The sequence below is a fragment of the Phocoena sinus genome, chromosome 7 (genome assembly GCF_008692025.1).
Source record: "Phocoena sinus isolate mPhoSin1 chromosome 7, mPhoSin1.pri, whole genome shotgun sequence".
Taxonomy (NCBI): Eukaryota; Metazoa; Chordata; class Mammalia; order Artiodactyla; family Phocoenidae; genus Phocoena; species Phocoena sinus.
Window position 1 is genome coordinate 19875242 of NC_045769.1, and position 27560 is coordinate 19902801.

The 27560-nt window shown below is 54.3% G+C and overlaps 1 protein-coding gene across 10 annotated transcripts in view; it reads left to right on the top strand.

Moving 5' to 3' along the window:
• The window catches only part of TNS1 (tensin 1), a 207079-nt gene extending 179736 nt beyond the window's left edge, over positions 1-27343 (top strand). For all 10 annotated transcript variants that reach the window (XM_032638367.1, XM_032638364.1, XM_032638366.1 and 7 more), the window contains 11 exons: positions 5272-5470; positions 8869-9935; positions 12580-12666; positions 13404-13535; positions 13944-14036; positions 14965-15042; positions 16859-16930; positions 17183-17351; positions 18326-18394; positions 18864-18896; positions 22468-27343. In XM_032638367.1, coding sequence (XP_032494258.1) covers positions 5272-5470; positions 8869-9935; positions 12580-12666; positions 13404-13535; positions 13944-14036; positions 14965-15042; positions 16859-16930; positions 17183-17351; positions 18326-18394; positions 18864-18896; positions 22468-22612 — 2144 coding nt within the window. In that variant the 3' untranslated portion in view covers positions 22613-27343. The remainder of the gene's footprint in view (positions 1-5271; positions 5471-8868; positions 9936-12579; positions 12667-13403; positions 13536-13943; positions 14037-14964; positions 15043-16858; positions 16931-17182; positions 17352-18325; positions 18395-18863; positions 18897-22467) is intronic.
• Positions 27344-27560: the final 217 nt, after the last annotated feature.

Here is a 27560-nt window from a genome sequence, read left to right on the forward strand (position 1 = left end):
GGCTGAGAGCCTACGCTGGATCAGCCCATGGAGGCTGCCCCTTTCCATGTGATCGTACGGGGCACAACCTCTAAACATAAACAGTGTCTTCACTGGGTACCCTTCTCCATGAAGGAAGGAGAAGAAGAAAGCCTGTAACAGTAAAGGCATGATATCCTCAAGATATCAAGGATATCTTCCCGGTGGGGAAACAGGGAAAGAAATTGCTGAACCTTCTTTCCTGGAGGAATGGGAACAGGGAACATTCAGCTTAGGTTCTGTCTGTTCAGATGATTAGACGGGATGGATGTGGCACAAAGGAAGACAGTGGACTAGAGATGGCCCCTCTGGGGATCCTTCCTGCTCTGAGATCCTCGGTGATGGGTGTACTGTGGCATCTGGGTATTTTCGGGCAGTGCTGTGCAACACAGATTTACTGAGCACCTACTCTGTGCCAGGTCCTGTGCTAGGTACTGAGGGCTTAAAGACGAGTGAGCTAACCTGGTAAAGACAGATATCTCTGCATAAGGTAGAAGTGCTGAGCTGGGGGAGGAACAGGGTGTGATGGGAGCTCAGAGGAGGGCTGTGTGGCCCAATCTCAGAGTTTGGAATTCTAACTTTTGAGCTCCTGGATTGGGCCTCGGGGGGTTTTACTTCCTCCCTACCCCGCATCCGCATGTCTTCATTTCACTTGGAGTGGGCAGACCCTTTCTCTCCAGGCAAAGAACCTTTTCTGGGAGGCAGGAAATGCACTTCAGGGTGTGGGTGAAGAGCTGACAGTGCCCCCAGCCTGGTGGGGCTAAGTCGCTCAGCCTCATGTCCAGCTGCTCTCAGCCTCCAACAGCCACTTGGAATGGGTTTGGGCTCCTGGAATGTTCTACACGAAGCACCCTCCCCGGCCCCTCCTCTCCTGCCCTTCCCAGTTCCCGTTGCCTCTGGGTGCAGCTGCTTGGGATCGGCAGAGAGGAGGAAAGCAGCAGGAGAGAGGGTAGAGGGAGGCAGGCACAGGCACGGTTCGGGTACAGGTGGGCAACGGTGGGGCTGCTTATAAACCGGCGTTGCAACTAGTGGAAAGAATTAGAAGGGACTTTCCTTCTCTTGTCACTCGATCCTAGCTGGGCAGGTGAGTATTCTCGTTCCCATTTTACACATGAGGAAACTGAGTCCCAGAAACGTTCAGCAGCCTGCTCCAGGTCACCCCTCCAGTAAGTGAAAGAAGGGGGAGCCCACAGGTTGTATGTTGTACTGAGCTAGGGAGGAGGGAGGGAGGATGGGGACAGACAGGAAACGGGAGGTATTTTCAATATGGAAATCTGAGTCTGAAAACTTGGGAAAATGGATGTTTTGGCCCAAAAGGTTGGTTTTGAACAGTTCTGGAGATGGACTTGGAAAATCAGATATCTTCCCAAAGATCCCTCCTGCTCTGGGTTCATGAGGAAGAGAGATTGAGTGAATCTCTACCCCTGATTTGGGCCTGGAAGGTCAGCCAGCCAAGGAAGAGGATGGAGGTAGAGAGTAAGGTGAGGGCAGAGCCGGGCGGGCTGGGCCTGAAATCCACAGGCTGCGAGCCTCAGAGCAAAGCCCCCCGGCTAGTTGGCCACCTCAACTCATAGGGCTGTTTCCAGCCTTCGTGGTGGGAATGGCTTCTGGTGCTTCTTCCTGGGTAAGCAGTCCTGTCCTCCAAGTTCAGGTGTTGAGTCCTCTGAGAGCTCCTCTGTAGCTTAGGATCTGATGGGAGTGGGGACGGGGCTCACAAGCCTGATGCCTTACGAATGTGGCCATCCTATAGGATCTCAGGTTTTCTAATATCTCCAAACTTTCTAACATACAGTCCCATTGATGTTCTGTGCAAACTACACTCAGACTCCTGTCACTTTGTCTGGCCCAGAAGGAGTTAGTGGGGACGCAGCCTTGAGTGATGGCAAACAGAGCAGATGGGAGTCAGCATCTGTGGTCCCAGGCTTGGCACGGTCCTGACTCTGGCACCAGGTGGTGTGGGCGGCCTTACCTCAGTTCTACTGCTGGTAAAAGCGGTATGCGTACTTTTTTACAGGATGGGGTGCTTATGTGAGTTGGGAATATAATATGAGCTGCTTACCCACTTCAGGTCTTGGCAGGAAACAGCTGGCTCATTCCAATGGGGCAACCGAGGAGACAATGGACTATTTAGAAGGTCTGGGCAAACCGATGAGGGATGGTGAAGCATCCCGCCACCGGGTGGCCCTCCTAGCAGGAGGTGGGAGCCATCCGCCCCCGCCGGGCCTGGAGGAACCAGGAGGGAGCCGGAGGAGAGGGCCCCCGACTGGAGCTGGGATCTTGGGTGGAAGATGCAGCCCTGGCACTTTGACCTTCTCTCCTCACCACCCCCCATCCCCTCGTAGTGTCTCCTACTAGCCAGCGGCCGAAGGTCAAAGCCGTGTGGAGCCCTGAGGCCGGGGGTCTGGGGGATGCGGTCGGTAAAAGCTGGCCTGCAGGGACACAGAGCAGGTTGGGGAGTGGATCAGAAGGACATAGCAGGTGGAAAAGATCACCGACTTCAGGGCTCACCACGTGCATTTTAGCTTGAACTTTTGGGGTCAGCAAGAATTCAAGAGAAGGAGAAAAACGAATGTGTGCCTTTTAGGTCTTAGTTATTGTGCATCTCTGTGTGCATGGGGCGGAGGGTAAAGGTCACACATCTACTAGTTTGTGGGACAGAAACTTATTGAGGACTTACTGTGTGCCAGGCACTGCAAATACAGATCAGCAAGGAGCCTGGGGCTGCCAGGGAGCAGATGGATCCCCTTGCCATCTCTGGGTGGGAGAGAAGGGTGCTAAGCACTGCGGGCACCAGCGTGAAGCCGAGAGCCTGGAGGTGTCCAGGAGGAGTTTTCAGAGAGTGACCCCGCGGTGAGGGATGGGCAGGGAAGGTGGGCTCTGGCCTTGGGTCTCAATTGCCGTTTCTGTGGGCGTGAGGGGTCCTGTCTGAGGTCTCTTCTGTCAGAGTTACCCCAGAGCACGGAGCCAGCCCCCCAAGGCTAAAGACACTGAAATTCTCGGCTCCCTGATTTTCACCTGGCGGTATGTGCAGGGCCCAAGAGCAGGACCTGGGCCAGACTGCCTGTGTTCCTAGGCCGATTCTGCCACAGTCTGCGTGTGGCCCGGGCAAGACACTTACATTCTCCAAATTCTACTCGCCTCATACAGTTGTTTGCTATTTTTACTGTTATTAATAGCCCTGTGGAGCTGGGTCTTCTCTGGCTGATGGGCTGGAGTTCTGGGTAGCAGCCAACTCCGGGTGTCCCAGGAAGCTGTGGCCCCTCTAGGCCACCCGGAGACAGCACTGAGAGTCAGGAGATGGTAGCCGTGGCCGCTGATTGGCTGTGTGTTCTGGGGCAAATCGCTCCACCTCTCTGGGCTGAGCAGACAGGTTACATCAGGAGCCAGCAGTCTGTGGCCAAATCCGGCCCATCATCTATTTTTGTAAAGAAAGTTTTATTGTAACACAGCCATGCTCATCGCTTAATGTATTGTCTGTGGCTGCTCGCGCGATAACAGCAGCAGAACTGAGCAGCTGTGAGAGAGACCGTCTGGCCCTCTAAGCCTGAAATATTTACTGTCGGGCGCTTTTCAAAAAAAGTGTGCTGCCCGTCTCTTTGCTCCAGCAGGGCCTCAGGCTTGCACGGCATGGCATCATTGCCTTTGGAGGGGCTGTGGCCTGGGGCTTCTGTGGGGTGGGCGGGTGGCCCGGGCTGGATGAGGGGGTTTTTGAGGGCGCCTTGCTGGCCTCAGCCCACGTGGACTCTATCTCTGGGTGCCGAGGTGGCTGGTCCTGTGTCACCCTGGGCTGGGTCCCTGGAATAGACTGCCCCATGCCTGTCGCTTTGCAGACCTCTTGCCCCAGCCCCATTCACTGTTGCTGTTGGTTGGAGGGAACTCCGTGTGGAAACTAAAAGATACACTGGCAGCCTCTGGCTGGAGTTGTATGCAGACCGCAGGCCTCCTCCGTAAAGGGCCCTGTTCTAAAGGACCATCCTCTCCCTGGGTCCCCAGGCCTCTGGGCCTGGATGCAGGATATCAGGCCTGGAAGTCACCTCAGAGACCAGGGCCCGTGACGGCCCCATAACGCCTTGGTGATTGGGCTCCTTCCAAAGTAAAGCTTTCTTTGGGCTGAGGGGAGGGGGCGATTCTCTGACTCAGTGGTCAGCACAGTCTGGCTGCAGAGGCTCCAGGGGCCTGCCGCCTGCCCCCTGCCCCCGCCCCCAGGGCTGCACAGACTCTGCAGTTCTTCCATTTCTGAGGCTGGTTTCAGCGGATGCCCTAATTGTGGGCAGAGGGTAGGTGTGTGCTCAGATCATGTTCCCCCTGGGACGTCCTCAGGGACGGTGCCAGGTTTGGAGGTGGTAGGAACGTCCTCTATCCCTGATCCTGTCCCTGGAGAAGCCCAGAGTGCCCTGCTTCTTCTTCCTGTTTGATAACAAGTTAGTCTGGGGGCTGGCTTCAGAGGCCGGGATCGGGGGGTTGGGAGGGGCGCACAGCACTGGGTGGGCGTGGCCCGGGGGACCTGAGTCCTGGTTGTGCCACTTCACTCTCCAGGCCTCAGCGTCTGCATCTGCAAAATGACTTTTCTGGCACTTGCTCCTCCCCCCTCCCCCTCCTAGCCTTCCTCTCAGGCCATTCTGAACACCAAGTGGGATAATGATGTCAGTCTCGGGAGGAATGCTAAGTGTGTCAGGCAAGGTGGGTGGGTGTGTCTTGGCATGCAGGGGCTGGGCGTAACTCACCCGCACAGGCCTGTTGCTAGGCCAGCAAGCCTGTTTCTGGATTCTGGGTGTGGGGAGGAGCCAGCATGAGCCCTGGAGCTGTCCCGAGATGCACGGCTGGGCTGGAGCTTGGGGTCCACGAAGAGCTCAGACTCCAGCGGTGCCTGGGGAGCCTAGAAGGGCCTGGGGGCCTGGGTAGCAGGTCATAGAAAAGAAGCAGCTAGAGGGGATACCAGTGAAGGATGGGCATCCTGGCTCTAGGAGGGAGGATTCTGTGATGGCTGTGTTTTGGGGTCCATTTCTGGGAAGATTCTCAGAACGAGGCCCCGGTTAAAGGTTCCTTGAGGACTCTCACAGCTTCTCCAAGATGCTGGGAAGAGGGTGGGCCTGGGAAGGCAGAAGCCCTGGAGAATTGCCCTTTGCCTGCTTGGCTGTCCTTTTGGGGTTGTCCCCATAGGCCCTGGGGAAGGGGGCTCCCTGGAGGTTGGGTGGGGTCCACACTGCACCCCCGTGGATCCAGACTCAATCCCTGTCCCCTTGCCCCTTCCAGAGCCCCGGAGCTATGTGGAGTCGGTGGTGCGGACGGCAGTGGCTGGGCCCCGGACTCAGGATCCTGAGCCCAAGAGCTTTAGCGCCCCGGTTGCCCAGGCCTATGGCCGCGAGACACCCCTGAGGAACGGGCCCCTGGGAGGCTCCTTTGTCTCCCCCAGCCCCCTTTCCACCAGCAGCCCCATCCTCAGCGCTGACAGGTAAGTGGGGAGGAAGATCCAGGCCTGGGACAGCACAGATGAGGCCTCTTGGATCTGTCTAGGGCGTGGACAGGCAGAAATCACATCCAGGTTGCTGTTCCTGGGAAACTAGCTCATCGGGGTGCATGGTGAGAGCGTCTCCTGAGTGCCAACTCCCCAGGGAGAGTATGAAGGTGAACCAGGCATAGTCCTTACCCCAGGTTTATTTATTTATTTTTTAAAGTTTTTAAAAAATAAATTTATTTATTTCATTTATTTATTTTTGGCTGTGTTGGGGTCTTCGTTGCTGCGCGCAGGCTTTCTCTCTAGTTGCGGTGAGCAGGGGCTATTCTTCGTTGCGGTGCGTGGGCTTCTCATTGTGGTGGCTTCTCTTGTGGCTGAGCACGGGCCCTAGGCACGTGGGCTTCGGTAGTTGCGGCTCACGGGCTCTAGAGCGCAGGCTCAGTAGTTGTGGCTCACGGACTCTAGAGCGCAGGCTCAGTAGTTGTGGTGCAAGGGCTTAGCTGCTCCATGACATGTGGGGTCTTCCCGGACCAGGGCTCGAACCCGTGTCCCCTGTGTTGGCAAGCGGACTCTTAACCACTGCGCGACCAGGGAAGCACTTTTTTTTAATTTAAAAAAATTTTTTTATTTTTATTTTTTGGCCATACCACGTGGCATGCGGGATCTTACTTCCCAACCAGGGATGGACCCCGTGCCCCATGCAGTGGAAATGTGGAGTCTTAACCACTGGACTGCCAGGGAAGTCCCCTTCCCCCAAGTTTAAAATTGAACACGAGTAATTACTATGTGGTGAGTGCTTCCTATGTGCCAGGCATTTTGCTAAGTGCTTTCTGTTTAAACCTCACAGCAATCCTATGAGGTAGGTACTATTATTATTCACACTTCTCAGAAGAGGAAACTGAGGCAGAGAGACATAAAGTAGCTTATTCAAGGTCCTACAGCTACATAATAGCAAAAATAGGATTCAAACCGAAGGTGTCTGGCTCCGGAACCCACATCTCTATCCTTCCCCACAGACCTGCGTTATGGTGCTTGACGGTCACGGGGTGAGAGTCAGATGTGCCCAGAGCAGATGTTTAAGCCACGAGCTCAGAGCTCAGAGCCAGAGGCTGCTATTTCTGCCTTGGGATGCAGAGAAGGTCTCTGGGGGCTGAAAGTATTTGTGCTGAGGCCAGAAGGATGAGCAGGGGTTGAAAGGTGAAGGGGGAGGGAACGGCCCTTCCAGAAGGACAGCACAGCAAGGACAGAGCCGGTGGGTGTGGAGGTGTTGGGCGTGGCGGCCTCGGGTGAGGGGTTGCTGTAGGGTGAGAGGAGGGATGTCTTGGCGGATGGCTGGCTGGCGTTCTGAGGCGGGTCAGACAGAAAGGGTAGCCTGAAATTTCCCAGAGAGTGAGGCTCCTGTGTTTGGGGTGCAGCGAGAAGCTGCTTGACTGGGGGTGGTGGTGAGGCTTTATGATGGGGAGACAGGGAAGACGACATAGGAGAGGGACCCTGAGAGGGGCCTAGGCAGGGCAAAGGGTGCCAGGCGGGGAGGGGGCTCCAGAGAGCCTGCCTGGAGGCCGGAACTCGCCTCCAGGAGGGGAGCCTGCCCCTACCATCCCTTCCCATGTCCACTGCCCTTCCCAGCCCGGGACCCCACAGGGCCCGGTAACTGTCCAGCCACCTCTTCACAATTCTGCATGTGGAGGGGTGTGCCAAGCTTGCGGTGTAATGCACCCCTCCTGGGTCGGGGCGGGGGCCGTGGGTGAGCAGAGGCACTTTTCTTCTGGAGCCTAAGAATCTGAAACCTCAAGCCAAGCACACACACCCCAGTCCACCTTACCCCTCCCCAGCCTCCTGATGGCTCCATTTTTGGAAAGGTCTGCCTCTGGGCAGAACTGCATTCTTGTTTTAGAGGAAAGGAGATTTTCCTCACCTCTCCAACCACCCTGGCTGATAATCAGGGAGTGCTGACATTAGGAAGTTTTCACCGTTTCTCACTCCCCAAATTCCTCCCGCAGCAGGCCTCAGGAAGCCAGCTTCTCCTCCAGAACTCCATTTCCATGTCCCCAGCCCCCCGCTGTGCAGCCTGACCTATCCCCCCATTCCTCAGAATCCAGGTTATTCTGTACCGAAGTGGTGTTCCACTTTGGCCCCTTCTGGGATGCGAGGTAGACTTTGTCCTGGCCTGGCCCCTGCCCTTCTCCCTGTCCTTGGCTCGTGCCTAGCCCTCCCACCTCACATCACCCAGGGGACCTGAGCTTATCCAACTTGGCCCAGGGTGTGGCCGGCCAGCCTCCAGACTCCTTCCAGTCTGCGGCTCCAGGCTTTGGAGCATCGCCTTATGTAAGGACCTTCCCCACGCCCCTGCCCCAGGGACTGCTGGTGCAGAATTTGCCTGCTACCTCCCTGCAGCTGCTGCTTATGCGTGGTCTCTGTCAACCTTCGTCTCTCCTGCCATATCATCGAGGAATAGAAGTTTGGGTCTGGAAGGAATCAGAGTCATCTAACCTATTTCCCTCATTTTACACGTGAGAAAACTTTTAACAAGCAGAATCCAGGTTTCCCAACTCACAGGCCATGGTCTTGTATCAATACTTAACTTCAGAGGAGAACCTTTGACTGTGGCCATTCCCCCAGGTACAGTGCCCTCTGAACTGAATTTTATCAGTCTTAGACTTGAGAGCGACCTCTGAGCTCATCTAACCTCCCAATGGAGGAAAGTTCCTTCACAGCATTTGGGTCAAGAGGTTGGTCAGTCTCTGCTTAAATGCTTCTAATGATGGGAGCCTCATTACCATGTAAAGCAGCCTGCTCCATTGGTGGCCAGATCCAATGGCTAGAATGCAGATCTTATAATGAGCTGAAATCTCCTGTGAGATTTCTTCATCTTTGCTGTTTTGGAGCTACCCAGGGATGGATGCCCAGTTACACTCTCAGTGCTTAAAGATGCTGATAGCACACCTGGGGAAACTGAGTCAAGGTAGGATACTTCCAGTAGGAACAGGATCCAAGTGGTTTAACCCCCTCTCCAGTGTTCAGTTTCTGTGATGCTGGAGGGGGCAACAGGACAGCCACCTTCATTTTCGATAGGAGAGATCTCGCTCTGACCTGTGGTTGAGCAGTCAGGGTGGTGCTTGAGGATACATGGGCTTTGGAGTTAGACACAGCTGAGTTGAAATCCTGGTCTATTATGAGCTGTGTGGGTGTGAGCCTATTGCTTAACCTCTCTGAGCCTCAGTTTTGTCTTCTGATGTCTGTAGGGTGACGTATCAAAGCCCTAACTTTCCTGTGCATGTGAGGGGAGCTTTTATTGTCATTATTAGTGGTTGGAGGGAGGGCTGAGGGTTCACTGAAAGCCTGTCCTTCACTAAATGCCATTTGGTGACATCTTGACCTGACCCGTCTCTCTCTAGCACTTCAGTGGGGAGTTTCCCATCAGGGGAGAGCAGCGACCAGGGCCCGCGGACACCCACCCAGCCTCTGCTGGATTCTGGCTTCCGCTCCGGCAGCCTGGGCCAGCCCAGCCCTTCGGCTCAGAGAAGCTACCAGAGCTCTTCTCCTCTCCCGACTGCAGGCAGCATCTACAGCAGCCCCGACTACTCACTTCAGCCGTTCAGCTCCCTGGAAAGCCAGGCCCGGTCTCAGTTCAGTGTGGCGGGTGTCCACGTGGCGCCTGGGAGCCCTCAGGCTCGGCACAGGACAGTGGGCACCAACACTCCCTCCAGTCCTGGCTTTGTCCGCCGGGCCGTGAATCCCGCCATGGCTGCCCCCAGCAGCCCCAGTTTGAGCCAGCGCCAGGTGATGGGTCCACCCGGAACTGGTTTCCATGGTAACACGGTCTCCAGCCCCCAGAGCAGTGCAGCAACCACTCCGGGAAGCCCCAGCCTGGGTCGGCACCCTGGGGCCCACCAGGTTTCAAGCCTCCATGGCAATGTGGCCACCACTCCAGGGAGCCCCAGCCTGGGCCGGCACCCTGGGGCCCACCAAGGCAACCTGGCCTCCAGTCTCCATGGCAACGCAGTAGCCAGCCCCGGAAGCCCCAGCCTGGGCCGTCACTTGGGAGGGTCTGGATCTGTGGTTTCCGGCAGCCCCAGCTTGGACCAGCAGGTGGCCTATGGTGGCTACTCCACCCCTGAGGACCGGAGACCGACGTTGTCCCGACAGAGCAGCGCCTCGGGCTACCAGGCCCCTTCCACGCCCTCCTTTCCTGTGTCCCCTGCCTACTACCCCGGCCTGAGCAACCCCGCCACCTCCCCCTCGCCAGATTCAGCAGCCTTCCGGCAAGGGAGCCCGACACCGGTCTTGCCAGAGAAGCGGAGGATGTCCATGGGAGACCGAGCGGGCAGCCTCCCCAACTATGCCACCGTCAACGGGAAGGTGTCCTCCTCGCCTGTCGCCAGCGGCATGTCCAGTCCCAGCGGCGGCAGCGCCGTCTCCTTCTCCCACACTCTGCCCGACTTCTCCAAGTACTCCATGCCAGGTGCGCCCTCCTTCCATGTCATCTCTCCCGCTGACAGATGAAGGCCAGCAGTTAGGGTACCTGTGCTAGTCTCTGTTCTGACATCTCCTTGGCAGACACAACCTCGGGTGGATCACCAACTTCTGGGCCTCAGACGCCTTACCTGTGTAATGGGAGTTGGAGCTGTGGTCGTGGCAGCAGTGGGGGCAGGGATGAGGAGGTAGATGCGACGATGGCACTGCTGTTACAATGATCTTCACCATCATCGTAGCCACCACCACTTGTTGAGCACATGCTCTGTGCCAGGCTCTGAGCCAAGGACTATCTCATCAGTCCTCGCGGCCACCTGGCAAAGTGGGTATGATTTTGCCCATTTTGCACATTTCACACATGGCCACCTGGCAAAGTGGGTATTATTTTGTCCAGTTTGCACATTACTTTTCCAGCCCACAGCACGGTTCCCACCTTTTGATCCCCACTTTGCGCACATCACTAATAATAGATCTGGCAGCCGGAGCGATATGGCACAAGGCCGAGGGTTAAGCATTTTTACTGGAGTCTAGTTTCTACCAACCCGGCTTCACTGAAGCCCACGCAGTTTTGCACACTGAATTCTTCTCTCATCGTCAGAACTGGGCATCTTTTGCCTCCACTTAGAGGGCTCATTTTCTAAACAAAAAGGTCAGGGCGTCAGCTGATCTGCAGCTTCTCAGCCAGATCTCCAACCTGACTATGTACAGAGCAGCCTTGGAGCCCTGGGGCATTCAAGGAAGATTTAGAATGCTGCAGGCAGCCTGGGATGGGCCCCAGCTGCCCAGATTCTCAGTATCACTCCCAGGTCCTGCCCTGAGCCTGCCAAACGACACTGCACACCCCTGCTTCCTGCTGCTCGCCAGAGACATCTGGTTCCCAGCCCCAGTTCTTGGAGGATGCAGAACTTCTAGTAGTTGGGACATTTCCTGTTTCCCACCATCTTCCTTGCTTAAAATAGCCATGGGAGTCAACACAGGAAGGCACATGGGGCTGTAGCCACCTCTGACAGCTCGTTAGACAGGCCCCAGCAGCCCCAGGGCCTGGGGCTTTGGAGCCGAGAGAGGCAGCTTGCACAGTTGTACAGCCCAGCTGCCTAGCCCAGAGGCCCTGCTAAGTGCACAGCTGCCAGGAAAAGGAGCTGACCTGCCCCATCTCTGTCCTCCAGAAACAGATCCCAGAAGCCTAGCAGAGTGTAAATGACAAGTTGAAATTGACTAAGCACCAGACACACAGCCTAACACACATCTCTGGTCTGTGCCCTGAACTTTACAGCACCGTGAGCACAGGCTCCTCTGTTCCAGCCTCTCACTGACGAAAGGAGTGGAAACATGCAGATTTGGAATATTCTTTTTCACCCTTCTCCCCCATCCTCCCTTTGTTTTCTTTGGTGCCAAAGGATGAAGGAAGAGGTTGGAGAGTGAGACCCACATGTCCTAATACCCAGCCAGGAAGATACGGTGTAGCTGGCACCAAACTGGTTGCTGCATCTTCCTACCTAGGAAGGTCTTACAAGAGCCTTTCTGTGGACCATCTGTGTGACTTGGGCAAGTTGCTCTCCCTCTCTGAACCTCACATTCCTCACTTGTAAAATAATAGGTTGGATAAGGTGCTCTCTGAGCTCCTCCAGAACCTAACATTCTATGAAAGCATCCCTAGTCTGCAGAGGGTCTGGGGTGGGGATGTCTGCCAGAGAAGTGGGGTCTGTGACACTCAGTAGATGGCCTCTTAATTCTAGGCCAACCCTTCTCCTATTTGTCCCAGGCAGGGCAGGAGCAATCATTTTGCTCTACCTGAGGCAGAACCCGGACTTTCCATATGGGAAGTGAGGTGGAGCTTGGGGAAAGTGGACAGAAATGTGTTTTTCTGCTCTCATCCTCAAGGTTGTTATGATAGAGTTGGGAAATTGAGCCCACGGAGAAAGGGACTAGCAGGTGGGAGGGAAACTTCGGGAAGGGTTTAGTCTGAATCTTCTAGAGAAAGGGGGAGATGGGATGGAGTAGGGCTCTCGCTGGCTTGGTGAGAATGCTGTTCAGTGTCTTCAACAGGAGGGCAGCTCCGTGAGCCACGGTGGTTGTTGGAAGACGGGGAGGATGTGAAAGCAGGTCAAGGCCCCTCCCAGCAATGCTCTGATGATGTCTGAGCAGACTAGCTTTCTGTGTTAGTTTCCTAGGTCAGCCATAACAAAGGACCACACACTTGGTGGCTTAAGACAACAGAAATTTATTCTCTCACAGTAGCTGAGGCTGGAAATCCCAAATCAAGGTATTGGCAGGATTGGTTCCTTCTGGAGACTCTGAGGGAGACTGTGTTCTAATCTTAGCTTCTCATGGTGGCTGGCAGTCTTGGGGTCCCTTGGCTTGTAGGTGCATCTCCCTAATCTCTGCCTCCATCGTCACGTGACACTCTCCCCTTGTGTCTCCCTGTCCCTTTCCTTCTTTTTATAAGGACACCAGTCATATTGGATTGTTGTCCACTCTAATCCAGCACGACTGCATCTTATCTTGTTTACATCTGCAAAGACCCTATTTCCAAATAAGGTCCCAGTCACAGGTACTGGGGGTTAATTCCAACATACCTTTTTGGGGGACAGAGATGGAGACTCATAACACCTTCTTTCCCTCTCCTCCTTTAGACAACAGCCCTGAGACGCGGGCAAAAGTGAAATTTGTCCAGGACACTTCCAAGTATTGGTACAAGCCCGAAATCTCCAGAGAGCAGGGTAAGTGCTGGGTGGTGCTGAAGGTCCTGGGGTCCATCTGAGGTCACAGCTGGCGGCTGCCCACCTTGTCTGCCCTGGGCAAGGGACATAAGCAGACTCATTCCTCTTTGCAGTAGGTGGTGGTCACAGAGAGGAGCTGGGACCAAGGTTGGACAGTAAGAGGCACCTCCCCACAGTGAAGCGTTGGGCAGCAGAAGCAGTGGTTGTAGCTGTTTCCTTAAAAGCAGCAAAGTCTTGGTTTTCCAGGACAAAATGAAAGGCTGGCCGAGATACTATGAAACCTTAGCTCTCCATCTGCATGATGTGGGAGATTTTTGCCCATTTTACAGAAAAAAACATAGTTGGGATTGTGGGGATGGAGATGAGAGGCCTCAGCCCCTAAGGGAAGTCTGTGTGGACGTAGGGCAGGGTGACTTCCAGCCAGGGGTCAGATCCGGACAGTTTTCTTGGAACGACCCCACCTATTCGTTTACTCACTGTATGGGCTGCTTTTGTGCTGTGATGGCAGTGATAAGTAGTTGTAGCCGAAACTGCGTGGCCTGCAAAGTCTGAAATATTTACTGTCTGGCTATTTATAGAAAAACTTTGCTGACTCTAGTGTAGGAGGACCCTTAGGAGTGTTTACATTTTAACTTTAAGGACTCTCATCTCACCTGAGAAAGAAAGAGGTTCAAGACCTGATGAGACTTAAGCCAGTGCATCAATTTCTCATTTCCCCTTCTCTCCTCCCGATTCAGCCATAGCCCTCCTTAAGGATCAGGAGCCAGGGGCTTTCATCATCCGAGACAGCCACTCCTTCCGAGGAGCCTATGGGCTGGCCATGAAGGTGTCTTCGCCCCCTCCGACCATCATGCAGCAAAATAAAAAAGGTAACACCAGCTTGTCCACTGGGGCCTCAGGACTAGGTGGTCCCTACAGTCTCTTTAGGTCCTGAGCTGCCAGAGGACGAGGGGTGGGTATGTGGGGTGGGCAGGTCTCTTAATTCTCATGGGAGCTGGTCCCTTCTAATCAGACGCTTCAGAAGAGCAGGTCTTGGGCTTGGTGATTATTGAGGTCAGAGAACAGGGAAGCAAGATGACCTGGACCCTGTGATTGAGTTTCCTTGAGGGGTGGGCTAGCAGGGGTGGTCTCTCCATCCCAGGGCTCTGGCCCTGTTATCGCTGTGACCCTTTCTCCATCACAGCCCAGCACACTGGAGAAGTTGGAAGTAGTGCTGGGAGGTGGCGGAAGGACACCGTGGGCAGTGACGCATCCACGTTTCTTTCTCTTCGTCCCAGGGGACATGACCCATGAGCTCGTGAGGCATTTCCTGATAGAGACGAGCCCCAGAGGAGTCAAGCTCAAGGGCTGTCCCAACGAGCCAAACTTCGGTGAGCTGTCCCCGCCTCCGTCCCCAGGGTCTCAGGCCTGTCCCAGGTTCCCCGCTGCAGCTTCTGCCCGTCACCCTTGTCACAGACGCAGCAGAGAAATGCACGGCGACTCCCTTCCTCTGTGCTGTGGCGCCTTCACTCTGCCAGATTTCTTTCTGTATTTGTCCTACCCCGCGGAGACTTGTTATCATTATCAACTATAACAACTATAACAACAGTTGCCTTTATCCACTACCGACTATGCGAAAGCCACCGTAGGTACCTTATATCACTTCTGGTCTCCCGACCATCCTGCGTGGTAGGTGTCATCGTCCCACTTTACACACGAGGGAACTGAGATTTATCCAGGGACACACAGCTAATAAGCTACTGAGCGGGGATTTGATCCCATCGTCCTCGGACACTTGTGCCGCACTCCCCTGAGTGGAGCCCTGGCAGCTGGAGGGACTTAGGAGAGATGCTGGGAGTAACTTTCGATAAAGAAAAGTTGTGGGGGGCTTCCCTGGTGGCGCAGTGGTTGAGAGTCCGCCTGCCGATGCGGGGGACACGGGTTCACGCCCCGGTCCGGGAAGATCCCACATGCCGCGGAGCGGCTGGGCCCGTGAGCCATGGCCACTGAGCCTGCGCGTCCAGAGCCTGTGCTCTGCAACGGCAGAGGCCACAGCAGTGGCCGCAAAAAAAAAAAAAAAAAAAAAAAAAGGAAAAGTTGTGGGGCAACTGTCTGACGGCTAGAGTGAGCCTTTAGAATCTTCTCCCTTGGATCTTGCTGTCAAAGAGGGAGTGAATTTTCAGCTTTGTGGGTGGGATGAGGGAGAGGTAAGAAAGAAGCTAAAGATTATGGACAGTGGGGTGGGGTGGGTGTGCTTCCTCAGTGCCCCTGACGTGCTCCCAGTAACGCTGCCTCTGCCGGCTGTCTCCCTCCCTGCAGGATCTCTGTCTGCCCTGGTCTACCAGCACTCCATCATCCCGCTGGCTCTGCCCTGTAAGCTGGTCATTCCAAACCGAGGTAGGAACCTGAGACTCCTCACCCTTCAAGCGCACCCTTGTGCTGGCCTCCTTCACGTCTCTGCCCAGCCAGCTGCTCCAGAACATGCGCCAGGCTTGGAGGAAACGGGTCATGTTGCCAATCTTGGGAAACTCAAAACCACTCTCCTCTTTATTTTTTCTAATAAAAAAGAAGGGAAAGTTCATCAAAAATCTTAATTCCAGAAACACACATAATTGACTTGCCAGATCATTCCAGAGAAAATTCTCTGGAGGCTTTAAGAATTCATACTTGAATTCTGAGAATTACGACTCATCCCAGGGGAGGAAATAGAAGCAGGAGACAGCCATGGGGAGGACCGTGTCTGGAGGGTGAGATGGGCATCAGTGGGAAGGGCCGAGGGAGGTGGGGAGGGAAAGGCAGAGGTAGGTCATGGGGCCTCCAGGTGTGGGAGGGCGGTCTGAATGGAGAGTAGAGAGCACACTCGAGGGACCTCTTAGGGATCCACATGGCGTGGGAAGGAGACAGGAAGCCCAAGATGTCCCTGGAGTTTCTAGTCTGCATGGCTGAGAGGGTGTTCCCTCGCCGAGGGGACATTGAGCTAATGGGAGGAGCAAGCCCTCTTTTGATTGTGGGAAGTACAAATGGAATTCAAGAGCTTTAGGACGTATAGGGCGAGAATTTGAGTGAGACACTGCGGCTGGCAAAAGAGATTTTAGCTCCTCTTAGAGAGGTGTCCCAGCCTCGGAGGAAGGCGGATGGACATCCCAAACCTTTGAACAGCACAGGCTTCCATTATGTAGCCCTAGATACACGGGGCTCCCGCGAGGGGAGGGGAATATGCCTGGCCCTGAACTTGAGGTCTAGGAACCGGTAACTGGGGTGCCTTCTCCCCATGCTCTCTGTCCACTAATAGGATGTTCGGAATTGTGTCCGGGACTTGCTTTCAGTCTCTCTTGGAGGTCCTGGGGTTATGTCCATAATTAAAACTTCCGATATTATTTGGCAATATCTATGTATCCAATTCGATTCATTGAATTATTAATGATAATTTACCACTATTATCAACTTTAAAGTTCAAATACTATTTAAATAGCCCTATTAACCACATGATTTAGACACTAATTAAATTATATTTCTAAGGAATTTAGCAAAGTAACTTAATAATTATAAAACTGCTCTTTATTTACATTGTATAAACCAGTGGTTCTCACAGTACGGTCCCCAGACCAGCAGCATCAGCGCCCCTGGGAACTTGTTCAAAATGTAGATATTCTCAAGCCCCCCCTAATCAGAAGCTTTAGGGTGGTGCCCAGAAATCTGTGTTTTCACAAGCCTGCACACCAACGTCTGAGAAATGCTGGTATAAACAATACTCAGTTCTTATTAATATTGAAATTGTGCTGCATTGTGGTTTAATGAATTAGGGCATTTACTGATCTACACATAAGATACGTCCATGCAAAACAACCATACCAGTTGCCACTGGAAGGCTTGCTTTATGTCAACCACTAGACTAACACTGTACACGGAACATCTCAAAAACCCAGGGAAGTGGGCGCTCTCATCATCACCTCCGTTTTATACATACTTGGCAAGTGACTGGGTGAGCACCTGAACCCTGCTCTGTTGGACTCCACACCTCCCAACCAGTGTGCTGAATACTTAGAGCAATCACTGGACATTCAAACTGGACACACGTGCTGACTGCCAGGGCTTATTATGAGAAGCGGTATCCGTTGCACAAAGTATTTGCAGAGCTAGCGGCCCAGCCAACCTTGTGCTTCTTTCCAGCTCTGCAGTTTTAATTACCAGCTGAATTAAATTTTTGTCTCAGACCCCACAGATGAATCAAAAGATAGCTCGGGCCCTGCCAACTCAACCACTGACCTGCTGAAGCAAGGGGCAGGTGAGTGGCCACCCCAGACGGGATCCCTGCCCAGGCCTTTCCTCCCCCTGGCCCTGTACCCTCCTGCAGGTGCAGGCTGGATATCTCTCCCAGACCCAGATGTCTCTGGGCAGACCACATTTCTGTGTGCAGATGCCTCTGCCCAAGGCTGGCCTGAAATTCATCTGCTCTCTTCTTCCCGAAGAGAGGACCTGGGGATGGTTCCCACCCACTTCGGCCCCCATGACACCTCCTTGGGTGGGTTTCTTCCAGCCTGCAATGTGCTCTTCATAAACTCTGTGGACATGGAGTCACTCACTGGGCCACAGGCCATCTCCAAAGCCACTTCTGAGACACTGGCTACTGACCCCACGCCGGCTGCCACCATCGTCCACTTCAAAGTTTCTGCCCAGGGAATCACACTGACTGACAACCAGAGAAAGTAAGATTCTTTTTTTTTTTTCAAAGATGGTGTTTTTTTGTTTGTTTTTTATTAATTAATTAATTAATTTTTGGCTGCTTTGGGTCTTTGTTGCTGAGCGCGGGCTTTTCTCTTTAGTTGCGGTGAGCGGGGGCTACTCTTTGTTGCGGTGCGTGGGCTTCTCTTGTTGCCGAGCACAGATTCTAGGCGCACAGGCTTCAGTAGTTGTGGCACGCAAGCTCAGTAGTTGTGGCTCGCGGGCTCAGTAGTTGTGGCTCGCGGGCTCTAGAGCGCAGGCTCAGTCGTTGTGGTGCATGGGCTTAGTTGATCCGCGGCACGTGGGATCTTCCCGGACCAGGGATTGAACCCATATCCCCTGCATTGGCAGGCGGATTCTTAACCACTGCGCCACCAGGGAAGCCCAGTAAGATTCTTCTAATTGCTTCTGTGTTGGGCTCCCCCCAACCCTGTGACCCATCCATCCATCCACTTTCTCACCCACTCACCAATTGATCCATCCATTCCTGCATCCATTCATCCCCCATTTATCTTCGCCCACCCATTTATCCCTTCACTAATGTCTCCCTCTATCCATCATCCATCCATCCATCCATCCTTCCTTCCTTCCACAAATATGCCTGCACTTGTTATACAGCTGTAAATGCAACTGATAAAAGTCCCTGCTTTCTAGAGCAGAGGCCCTTCCTCTCACGCTCTCTCCCCAGCCCCTTTTCTTCCTCCTCCAGAGTTACCCCGTTTCTCATTCCTCAATGCCAGTTTCTTCCTTCTTTTCCTAGCCTCTAGCATTTGAGACATGTTTCTGTGAGACATCTCTCTGTCCCTATGCATGGCTTTATGTCCCCAAAGGGAGCAGCCCAGGCCATCATGCTCAGAAGGGAAAGGCTGTGTCGACCTGTGACAGCCACAGGTGGTGGCCTGAACTGAAGGAGTCACTTCAGCACTCATTCTCTGTTTATCTGATATGTGTGCCACAGGCTCTTCTTCAGACGCCACTACCCCCTCAACACCATCACCTTCTGTGACCTGGATCCACAGGAGAGGAAGTAAGTCTCTTGTAGACACTTGCCTTCCCAGCCATCTTTCAAACACTGAAGTCTGTGTGTATGCATGTACGTGTGTGTGTATGCACTCCTGTGTGTGTGTATGCACTCCTGTGTGTGTGTGTGTGTGTGTGTGTGTGCATTCTTGGCTCAATTTGAAGATCTGCCCATGCCTGTGGGACCGTGAGTAGCTGTGTTGGCATCTTTTTGAGTTTTTCCCACCACCAGTTTGAAGCCCCTCCCAGGGACCCAAACGCCTGCTTCTACCCCTCTGACCCTGAAGCTGCTTCTCTCCACGTTGGGGAAAGCTCCTTGGGAGGCAGGCCGCAGTGCTCTCTCCGCTGTGAATGCCCTGATGCATGGTCTTTGGAGTGGCACAGGGGCTCTGCCTTCCCCAGGGGTCCAGGCACACCCGGGGCTGGGCTCTGAGGGAGAAGTGGTGGTTTACGCTGTGCCGTCATTCTCTCCACAGGTGGATGAAGACGGAGGGAGGTTCCCCTGCTAAGTAAGTATGCTTCTCCCCACCCGGCTGGCTGGTCTTTGTGCTCCTTGGATGAGGCAGAGGTGGGTGCGGGAGTGGGTTTAGGATCCAGGAACAGGACGTAGGCAAAGGGCAGCTCTGGAGAAAAGCTTGCCCAGGCAGCCAGGTCTTTGGCCTTCTCCTGCCTCGAGGCCAAAGGCCCAGCCTCCGGTCTTGTCCCCTTCCCTCTCTCAGGACCAGAACAGCAGGGGTCTGAGGAAGGGATCTGAAAGCTGAGAGTTTTATTGGAGGTGACGGCAGTGGGGCAGGGGTTGTTTAAATGATCTTTTCTGCCACAATCCTGGCATCCTTGATTCCCATTCCTGCTCTCTTGGCGGACTTCTGTGCACGACGTGGCTGGGCTAGACCTCCACGTTAGACCGCGGGAGTCCGGTAGGTCTGAATTCCTTCCGAAATTCCACTGATGACCCTGGGGTCCTTTGGTCAATTTTCCATCTATTTGGCATTTCGTAAGTGCTTCCAGGGAACTAACTCAGCCCTGGGAAAATTCAGACCAACCACAGGGCTGATTCTGCCCTCGGGTGCCTGACGGTAGCACAGTAGATGAGAGAAGTGTATAAACAGGCTAAGGTGCTGCAGTGGTTTTCAAGCTGTGTTCCAAGGAATGCTAGGTTCCTCAGGTTGTAACTGAGCCGCTATGAGGGGAGGTACGATTTGCAGTTGTTTATCAGGATGAATCGGAGTTTTCTCAGTAAAACCAAAACAAAGTATAGGAATAACCTGGGTACTGAAGCTGACATAAGACTGTCACTACGGTCTATAATTCCACCTTTTACTTTGTTGGGCTCACCCAAACAGCCCCATTTTTTTCTCACTGATTGACTTTATCATAGGTAAACGTTACGCTGTTGAATTGATCCATTTATTGCCATAAGTACTGCTGTCACCTTTACATATCCAGACTTCATATAAGATTGGCTTTAGAAAAAGATAACTTTCACTGTTAAAAAGAAATCAAAACCACTGCTGATATGGGAAGGTTTGGGGAAAGGACCTATGTTTAAAAATAGGTCTTAGGGCTTCCCTAGTGGCGCAGTGGTTGAGAGTCCGCCTGCCGATGCAGGGGACACGGGTTCGTGCCCTGGTCCGGGAATATCCCACATGCCGCGAAGCGGGTGGACCCGTGAGCCATGGCTGCTGAGCCTGCGCGTCCGGAGCCTATGCTCCGCAATGGGAGAGGCCACAGCAGCGAGAGGCCCTCATACCGCAAAAAAAAAAAAAAAAAAAAATAGGTCTTATAGGACAGGTAGAAATGGGTGTGGGAGCAGGAGAGAGCTGATTTCATGGGGATGGGGCTGGAGAGGCCACCAGATTGCAAGCTCCCTGAGGGCACGACTGTATCTGCCGTGTGGGAGGGGCTGATAGATATTTAGTAAGGAAATGAAAGGATGGAGGCAGGGAGGAGGAGAGCGAGGAGGAGGCCCAGTGAAGCCACTGTGGTCCAGATGCGTGGAACTGACCAGGGTCAGCGCGATGAAAGCTCCTTCTGGGGGTGTCCGTGTAACCGAAAGTGGGGTCTGGCTGCTCCCCTTTCAAAAGCCAATACAGAGGCCAGGTTGGTGGAAAGGAAAGTTTGCTTCATTTTGGATGCCGGCAGTCACGGGGGAGGGTGGATGCGGCCCCCACCCCACCCCCACTGACAACCAGGGGGCAAGAGGTTTTATAGACGGGGGGAGGGGGCTACATGCCCCCTTAACTGGCCATGATGTAGTTAATTTCTTCCACCTGGTGGGAGTTTCAGTATCTACAAGACAGCTCACAGGATATGTCTCAGAATATTATCTGTAGGCCTTGAGAAGGAACTAAAGGTCCTTAACTATGCTTAGTGACTAAACTATTATTTAGTCTTGTCGGACTGGTTTCCTTTGTTTCTGCATTTTCTCTGATTAAACTTATTCTCTGGCTAAAGTTTTTCCACAGAAAAAAGGCAGGCAGAAGACATGGGGGGCAAGGACCATAAGGTCCTGCTCTGTTTCATCAGAGGGGCCATGTGGAATGGAGGAGACCTCTCCTGGCTCAAGGTCACATAAAGAGTTAGCAGCTCAGCTGAAGAGAGGCCCCCATGTGCAGTCCTCTCAAAGCTTATCTCAGCCTTCCCTGGGGCTCATGGGGTCACTGGGCTCTCCAAGTCCCTGCCGCCAGCCAGGAGGCCAGAGCTCTGCGTGTGAAGGGTCTTGTCTTACTCACCACCCGGCCCTCCAAGGGGGAGATGCATCCGGGACAGAAGTGGGCTGGTCCCAGGCCTGGAAATTCCTCATTGAGGAGTAGCTTTTGTGCTGAGCTTCCTTCTGACTCGCCCTTGTGGGGGCCCAGGAGAGCTCAGGGCTGGACGAGGGTGAGGCACGCGAGATGCCTCAGGCCCCCAGTTTAAGGAGGTGCTCGCTTTTGGGTGCTTGTAAGCGCTGCTCTCTGCCCTTGGGGGCTGAGGTTTCTTGCCGCATCCATTCCTCCAAGCAGAGGAAGGACTTGGGCTACTGTTGAGTTGGCCCTGAGGCCCACAGAGCTGAAATAAACATGAAGGGAGGGCAGGTGGGCAGTGTTCAGGCCTGAGAGGTGGGCCGGTTCTCCATCCTGGCCTGGAGAGGGGGCTCCGGGGGGGTGATCCACGGGCCCAGGCTTCCCCACCACTTGGGTAGACTGTTACCCCAGGCCTCTGACCTGATTGTCCCCAGCCCCTGAAACACATTTGGGTACAGCAAAACTGTGGGGAGCCCTGTGTGTGTGTGTGTGGGGGGTGGGTAAGCCGGTCCCAACTCTGCTAATTTTAGCTGCTGTGGTCCGGCCAGTCCTGGGAGAGGGGTTTCCATCGGAATCTCCAGCTGTCCCGATTTCCCCATCCAGCAATGTGCTGGCTGGGAGGGGACCTGAGCTCACATTCTGTTCCTCTGCGCTCGTATTTTTAACTCTGTTTTGCACAGAGAGAACGCTCAGTCACTCCAGTCCTGGTATGGGGAGTGGGGTTTGGGGGGGAACAGGTGTGGGGTCCCCCTCCCCCTCCCATTCTCTGGAGAAGTGTGTGTGCGTGTGTGTGTGTAGTGGGGGACGGTGGCCCCTCATCCTTTGGTCTCTGACCTTCTGTGGTGTCTGAGGCAGCCAGGCCCTTTGACAGGCAGATGGCACTTTGCTTATGTGTTGTGTGCAAGAACGTTCGGCTAGGGGTGTGGCAGGGATGGGCTGAGAGAAGCTGGTCTAGGAATGTCCCATTTTATTTTTGGTCTCATCGCCCCCCCCCTTACTGTCGGGTCTTGTCACTCACCTCCAGCACCTCTTCTCCCTGCTCCCCACCCACAGAGGGGAATTTCTACTGACCCTGAACAAGTGACGTGCTGTCTCCAGGCGTTGGTTTTCTTGTTGGTGAAGGAGAGAAAGGATTCTCTCGCATGCTCCACCCTCAGTGCCCAGTGCTCAGGGATGTGGGGAAAGACGGGGAAGGGAGCAAAGATGAGCTTGCTTTCCTGGGCGCCTCCCCCAGGCCTGGGGTTCCTCCTGCCCGCCCCCCCGCCCCACACCTGTCACCCATCTCCCGCCCCTGCAGGCTCTTCGGCTTTGTGGCCCGGAAACAGGGCAGCACCACGGACAACGCCTGCCACCTCTTTGCTGAGCTTGACCCCAACCAGCCGGCCTCCGCCATCGTCAACTTTGTCTCCAAGGTCATGCTGAGTGCTGGCCAGAAGAGATGAACTCCCCCCTCCCCTTGCCCAGGGCCGGGGCAGTGGGGATGGGTATGTGGGGAAGGGACCTGTGCATCCTGACCATCCTTGAATCCAGAAGGAGGACTTTGGGCCAATTTTGGAGAAGGAGAGAAGAAAGTGTCATGTGGGGAGAGGGAAGTGAATTGAGCGGGGAGGGGGAGAGAGAGAGAAAGAAGGAAAAAGATGGAGGAGAGTAACTCGGATTCCCCCGGGGAGATGGATACTGCAAAACCCCCAGAGCCTCCAAAACTAACCAGGTCCACCTAACTCCCCCTCCACCCTCCGAGAGGATGGAACTCCTCAAGAGAGGCAGAATGAACCTCTCTGGAGATCCACATTTTGGGGGGAAATGGAAAAGCTCTTTCTTCCTAACCCAACTGTTTTGCAAGGAGAAATCCTGTCAAGAGAATCTTTTTCTGTCCAGCTCTAGGGTAGATCACCAAACCAAAAAGAGCCACCATGGAACATCCAGTGGTGGAACTTTTGCTTTTGAAAGTATCTCAGACCTGAGGCCCCTAAGGTCTCTTTGCTCTGCCTCTGATGTACAGTTTGTGGGTGTCTTTATGGGGTGTATATATGGCCACACCCACATCCTCACACACTGATTTCTGTTTGCCTCTCAGCTTGAAGTAGAAACAGGTATACTTGTCCGTGTCCCCTGTGTTTGCACACGCAAGTGCATACTGTCCAAAGAAAGTTAGAGTCGGGGGTGATAGGGCAGCAGGGAGGGGGCATAAGCCCCCTTCCCCAGGAACACCCAGGATTGTGGGTAATGGACGCTCTCCTGGTCCCTGAACCTGCTCTAACAGCCTTGGGAGCCGCCAACCCCTTCTCCTCAACGGAGACCCCCACGGAGTGGGTCTGGCCACGCTGCAACGTTACCCCTGATCTGCCTCCACCAGGAAGCTGGAGCATTGGTTTGAGGAGATGGGGACTTGTGTGTCCGGAGCTCTGGGGGAGAGATTGCTCAGGAAGGGAGTCTGCTGAGCTCTAGGCACCTTCCCCGAGGCGTGTGGCCCAGCCTCGGGGTGGGCAGGTGGCTCCTGCCAGCTCCCAGCCCTCAGCCCCTTCTTGGGTTTCGTGCCCCAGACCAGCCTTTCTCAGACTTGCTTATGTGCATGTTGCCTTTTTGGGTGCTGGTGATTGAGCCTTCCCGCTCTGCCCTGCCCTGTTCTGTCCTGCAGGGTCCCCATGTGGGGGCTCATCCTGGGAACCTGCTTCTATAAGCCCTGCTCGGCGAGGCCCAGGAGAGACCCCTGCAGTTCCTGTGCTCCCTCTGCAAGGGATCGGGGGTCTGACTTTTGCTGGACCGCCCAGGGGAGCTGGTCAGTTCTGGGGGAGGCTGCCTGCACACCACATGGCCTGCCTGCGATACCAAAGCCTTGCCCTTCCCCCTTCTGCCTTGGTTTCCCCCCAGAGCCCAGCTGCCGTGGAGCAGAGGGCAGAAGGCGCACATTTAGGCCGAAGGGCTGAGAGTCCAGCTGGGCGATTGGGCGCTCCCTGACCACCACCCAAGTGCTCTAAGCCAGACGGGAAATCCACCAGGACTCCATCCTTGAGTAGCTTCTTAAGCCTCTGGGTTTCCTAGAGAGAGGCATTGTACTGATATATAAATATATATAATATATATGTGAGACATACTGACGGAATCTGTAAGCTAATGAAATATAAGAAAAGGTTAAAAAAAAAAGAATAGGTAAATTGACAAGAAGTATTTATTATTTTCCCATCTAGCTTTATTGCCTCCTTGGCATAATCCAGTCCCCATCCCTCTCTGTACCTATAAGTGAAGCCTGAAAGGTAGGGGCCTTTATCCTTGGAGCAATCAGGGGTCTCCTTGCCCTGGCCTTGGCCTTCCCTAGACTCTGACTGGGGCTCAGCGGGGAGGGGGTGCACGTGTTCCATCCCATTCACCCCCCTTATTTTTGGCAAGCTGGGCCCGGCTGTCAGCTCCCAGAGATGAGGGCTTAGCAGCCCGCCTCCCTGCAGGCCCGAGCGGGTGTGTGAGCCTGCAGGGGACACGGGTGTGTGTGGTGGGCGTGGGTGACGTGTGCGTCTTGTATTTTTTTTCTCTTCCAAGAAGCTGTATCTGTGTGGATGTTCTGTTTCAGGGAGTTGGAAAGGAGAGCGTCTGAAGGTGGTGGGGAGTAACCCCCTGCTTCCCAAAGACTGAAACCTTGTTCTTGGTGACCAAGACTCCCCCAAAGGGCTCTTCCTTCTGAGGCTTTCAAGCCAGACACCGCGGTTTCCCCTCTCTCATTCCCTACCTAACCCCAACTCTCTTCCCAGACAGAAGAGGATATTCCCACCCATTTCCTTTGTAAATATCTTGATCTCCCACTGGACAGCCCGGGAACTCTCTCCTCCTGGTCTGGATGGCCGGGAGGAGCATCAGACCCTTCATGTGAGTCTGGGGTCAGCCTTCACACGTGCTTTCCCACAGCCCACCAGCAGCCCACCCCACTCAGGCCTGAGCCACGTGTGACTCTGGGAAGGACTCGAGATGCTGGGGAGCTGATCGACTCCCCCGACCCAACATCCTTCTGGAAAGAGTCAGTTTCCGAGAGTGTGGCCTGTCCAGAAGAACGATGGGGAAGGGTACCCCAATCTCCACCATGGTCTCACCTTTGGGTCAGACACTGCTTGGGATAACCCTCCCGTGTCTCACACGTTAGGCCCGTGCACCTTGCACACGTGCGTACATACACACACAACCACGGCACTGCAGTGTGTTCTTGCCAAAGATTTCCTTTAAAAGAAAGCACTTTTAATAATTATTGTTATTATTGTGTGAATGTTTATCCTGTTTTCTCCCCATCCCTCTCCCCAACCTTTTTTTGCTGTTGTTTATTGTTGAATCTGTTTGTCAGCCAGGAGAGTGCCATCTGGTCTTGAAAGTGGGCTGGGGAGTTGGGGATGGGAAAGGGTCTGGGAGGAGTTGGCAAGAAAGAGCTGGAGGCTGGAGAGGCCTGGTCAGCTTGTGATGCAGGGATGCAGACCCCAGGCAAGCTCAGGCCCCAGCCCCAGGCCCAGCCTGTGTCTTGCTGTGTATCCAGGCCTCTGAGGCAGCCGAGGCCTTACCGTAGCTGCCCTGTACGGTGTCTGGAGGAAACAGGGGGCAGGGAAGTGACAGCCCTCCAATTCAGCAGGGAGAGAGGCCCAGCAAGGTCCCCGTGGCCCTTCCCAGATGGAGCGAGAGGGGAGGACTGAGCATTGGAATAGGGGAGAGGTGAGCCCAGAGGGGAAATGGGGAGGAAGGGGACAGTTTGATGGAGCTCCAGGGCTGAGCGGATGCCTCTGCCCTGCAATCGTGGTGTTCTGGCTCCCTCCTCCAGCCAGGTGTTCCAGGGACAGAGACACTGTGTCCTAGGTTTGGGAAAGGCCCTTTGACCCAGGTCCTCATTGGAGCCTCTCCCGCAGCAGCTCCAAATGCTTGTGGACTGCCAGGATTCGTTCTTCCCTGGCAGGGTTTTGAGGGATCCCTGGGTGTGTCAGAGACAGGCAGGATAGGGGTGGGGGACCTGGTGGCTCTGTGACCATAAGAGGGAGCCCAAGGGGCACGTGTGATTCTCTGTAAAGGGGCTCCCAAGGGAGATGAGTCTAACATCCTTCCGCCCACTCGGATGGGCCGAGCAGAGGTTGGGCAGGCCCCTGGTGCCACCCAGGGGTCTGTGGACGAGTCTGTACGTGGAACAGCGTCCGTGGCCCCCTTCCCTGGGATGTTCGTTCATCAGCCCCGCCTCCTGGGTCTTCTCCCCTGCTTTGGTCTTTCCCAGCTTCAGGATCTGGATCAGGGGGTGGGGGGGATCAAGGAGGCCGATGCCCTTTCCGAGGGCTGCCTCCTGCTCCTACATCTCCCCGCCCTTGGGATCCTTGGAGAGGCTGGGGGCAGAGTCCCGGGGCTACTTTTCACCCGGGTCGAGGCCCCGGAATCCCGAGACTGGAGTGCCCTGGCCAGTGGTAACACAGAACGTGTGCGCGCGCGTGTGCAAGTGTGGGTGTGTGTGTGTGCGTTTTTTGCTTATCTCTTTAGGGAACTTAGGAGTCGGGTTGGAGGTGGTTGGCAATGGGATGTCAAGTTCACTGTCACCCAGCAGCGGAAGGAATCAGGAGGCAGGGCTCGTAGGGCCCCTGATTGGGGGAATCTCAGTGTCGGTGACGGTGGGATCAACCACACAGGGTGGCGCTCCTCTGTCGTCAGATGTTGAAGTGTTGGAGGACCTCTGTTTATTTCCCACGCTTGGACTTTTCCCAGCTGCGAGGTAATTGTAGAGGGATAGCCCACTTTTGTTTCTAATCAGTGTTCCACAGCTTGAGACTCTCCTGCGTGTCCACATGTGTGGCTCATGTGTGTGACAGAGCACATCTGTGCGTGCATGCTGTGTTTCCCCACCTCTCCCCTCTGTGACATGTCATTCAAAACAAATGTAAGAAATTCCTCACTCCATCCCCTCCTGCCTCCCAGACCCTCTGCAGGAAAAACCGCATAACCCAGCATCCTCCTGATGCCCTGGCTGTGTATTTATATAGATGGAAATATACTTTCTATTTTGTATCATCGTGCCTATAATCTCTGTCACCTTGTATAAACCCTGATGTATGCTACTTACCCTGGATATGAATGTGTTGTACACTGATGCTGTCCCACTCCTGTACAGCTGCTTTGTTTCTTTGCAATCCATGGTATGGCTTTATAAATGATAAAGTGAAAGAAAAATCTGTGCTGTTAACTAGCTGTGTTGTTTGGAAAGGGGATCCGTCAGGTCTCCAATGGGTAAAAAGGGGCCTCACCCAGGCTCCGGATATGTGGTGGGCTTCAGGGATGCCGGTGGCGGACGACTCACCCCAAATCCTCCCAGGGCTTCCCTACCATCCAGGTCTTGGGTCTGCTTACAATGAGTTTTTCATCTGGACTGTTTTAGCTAGAAGACAAACT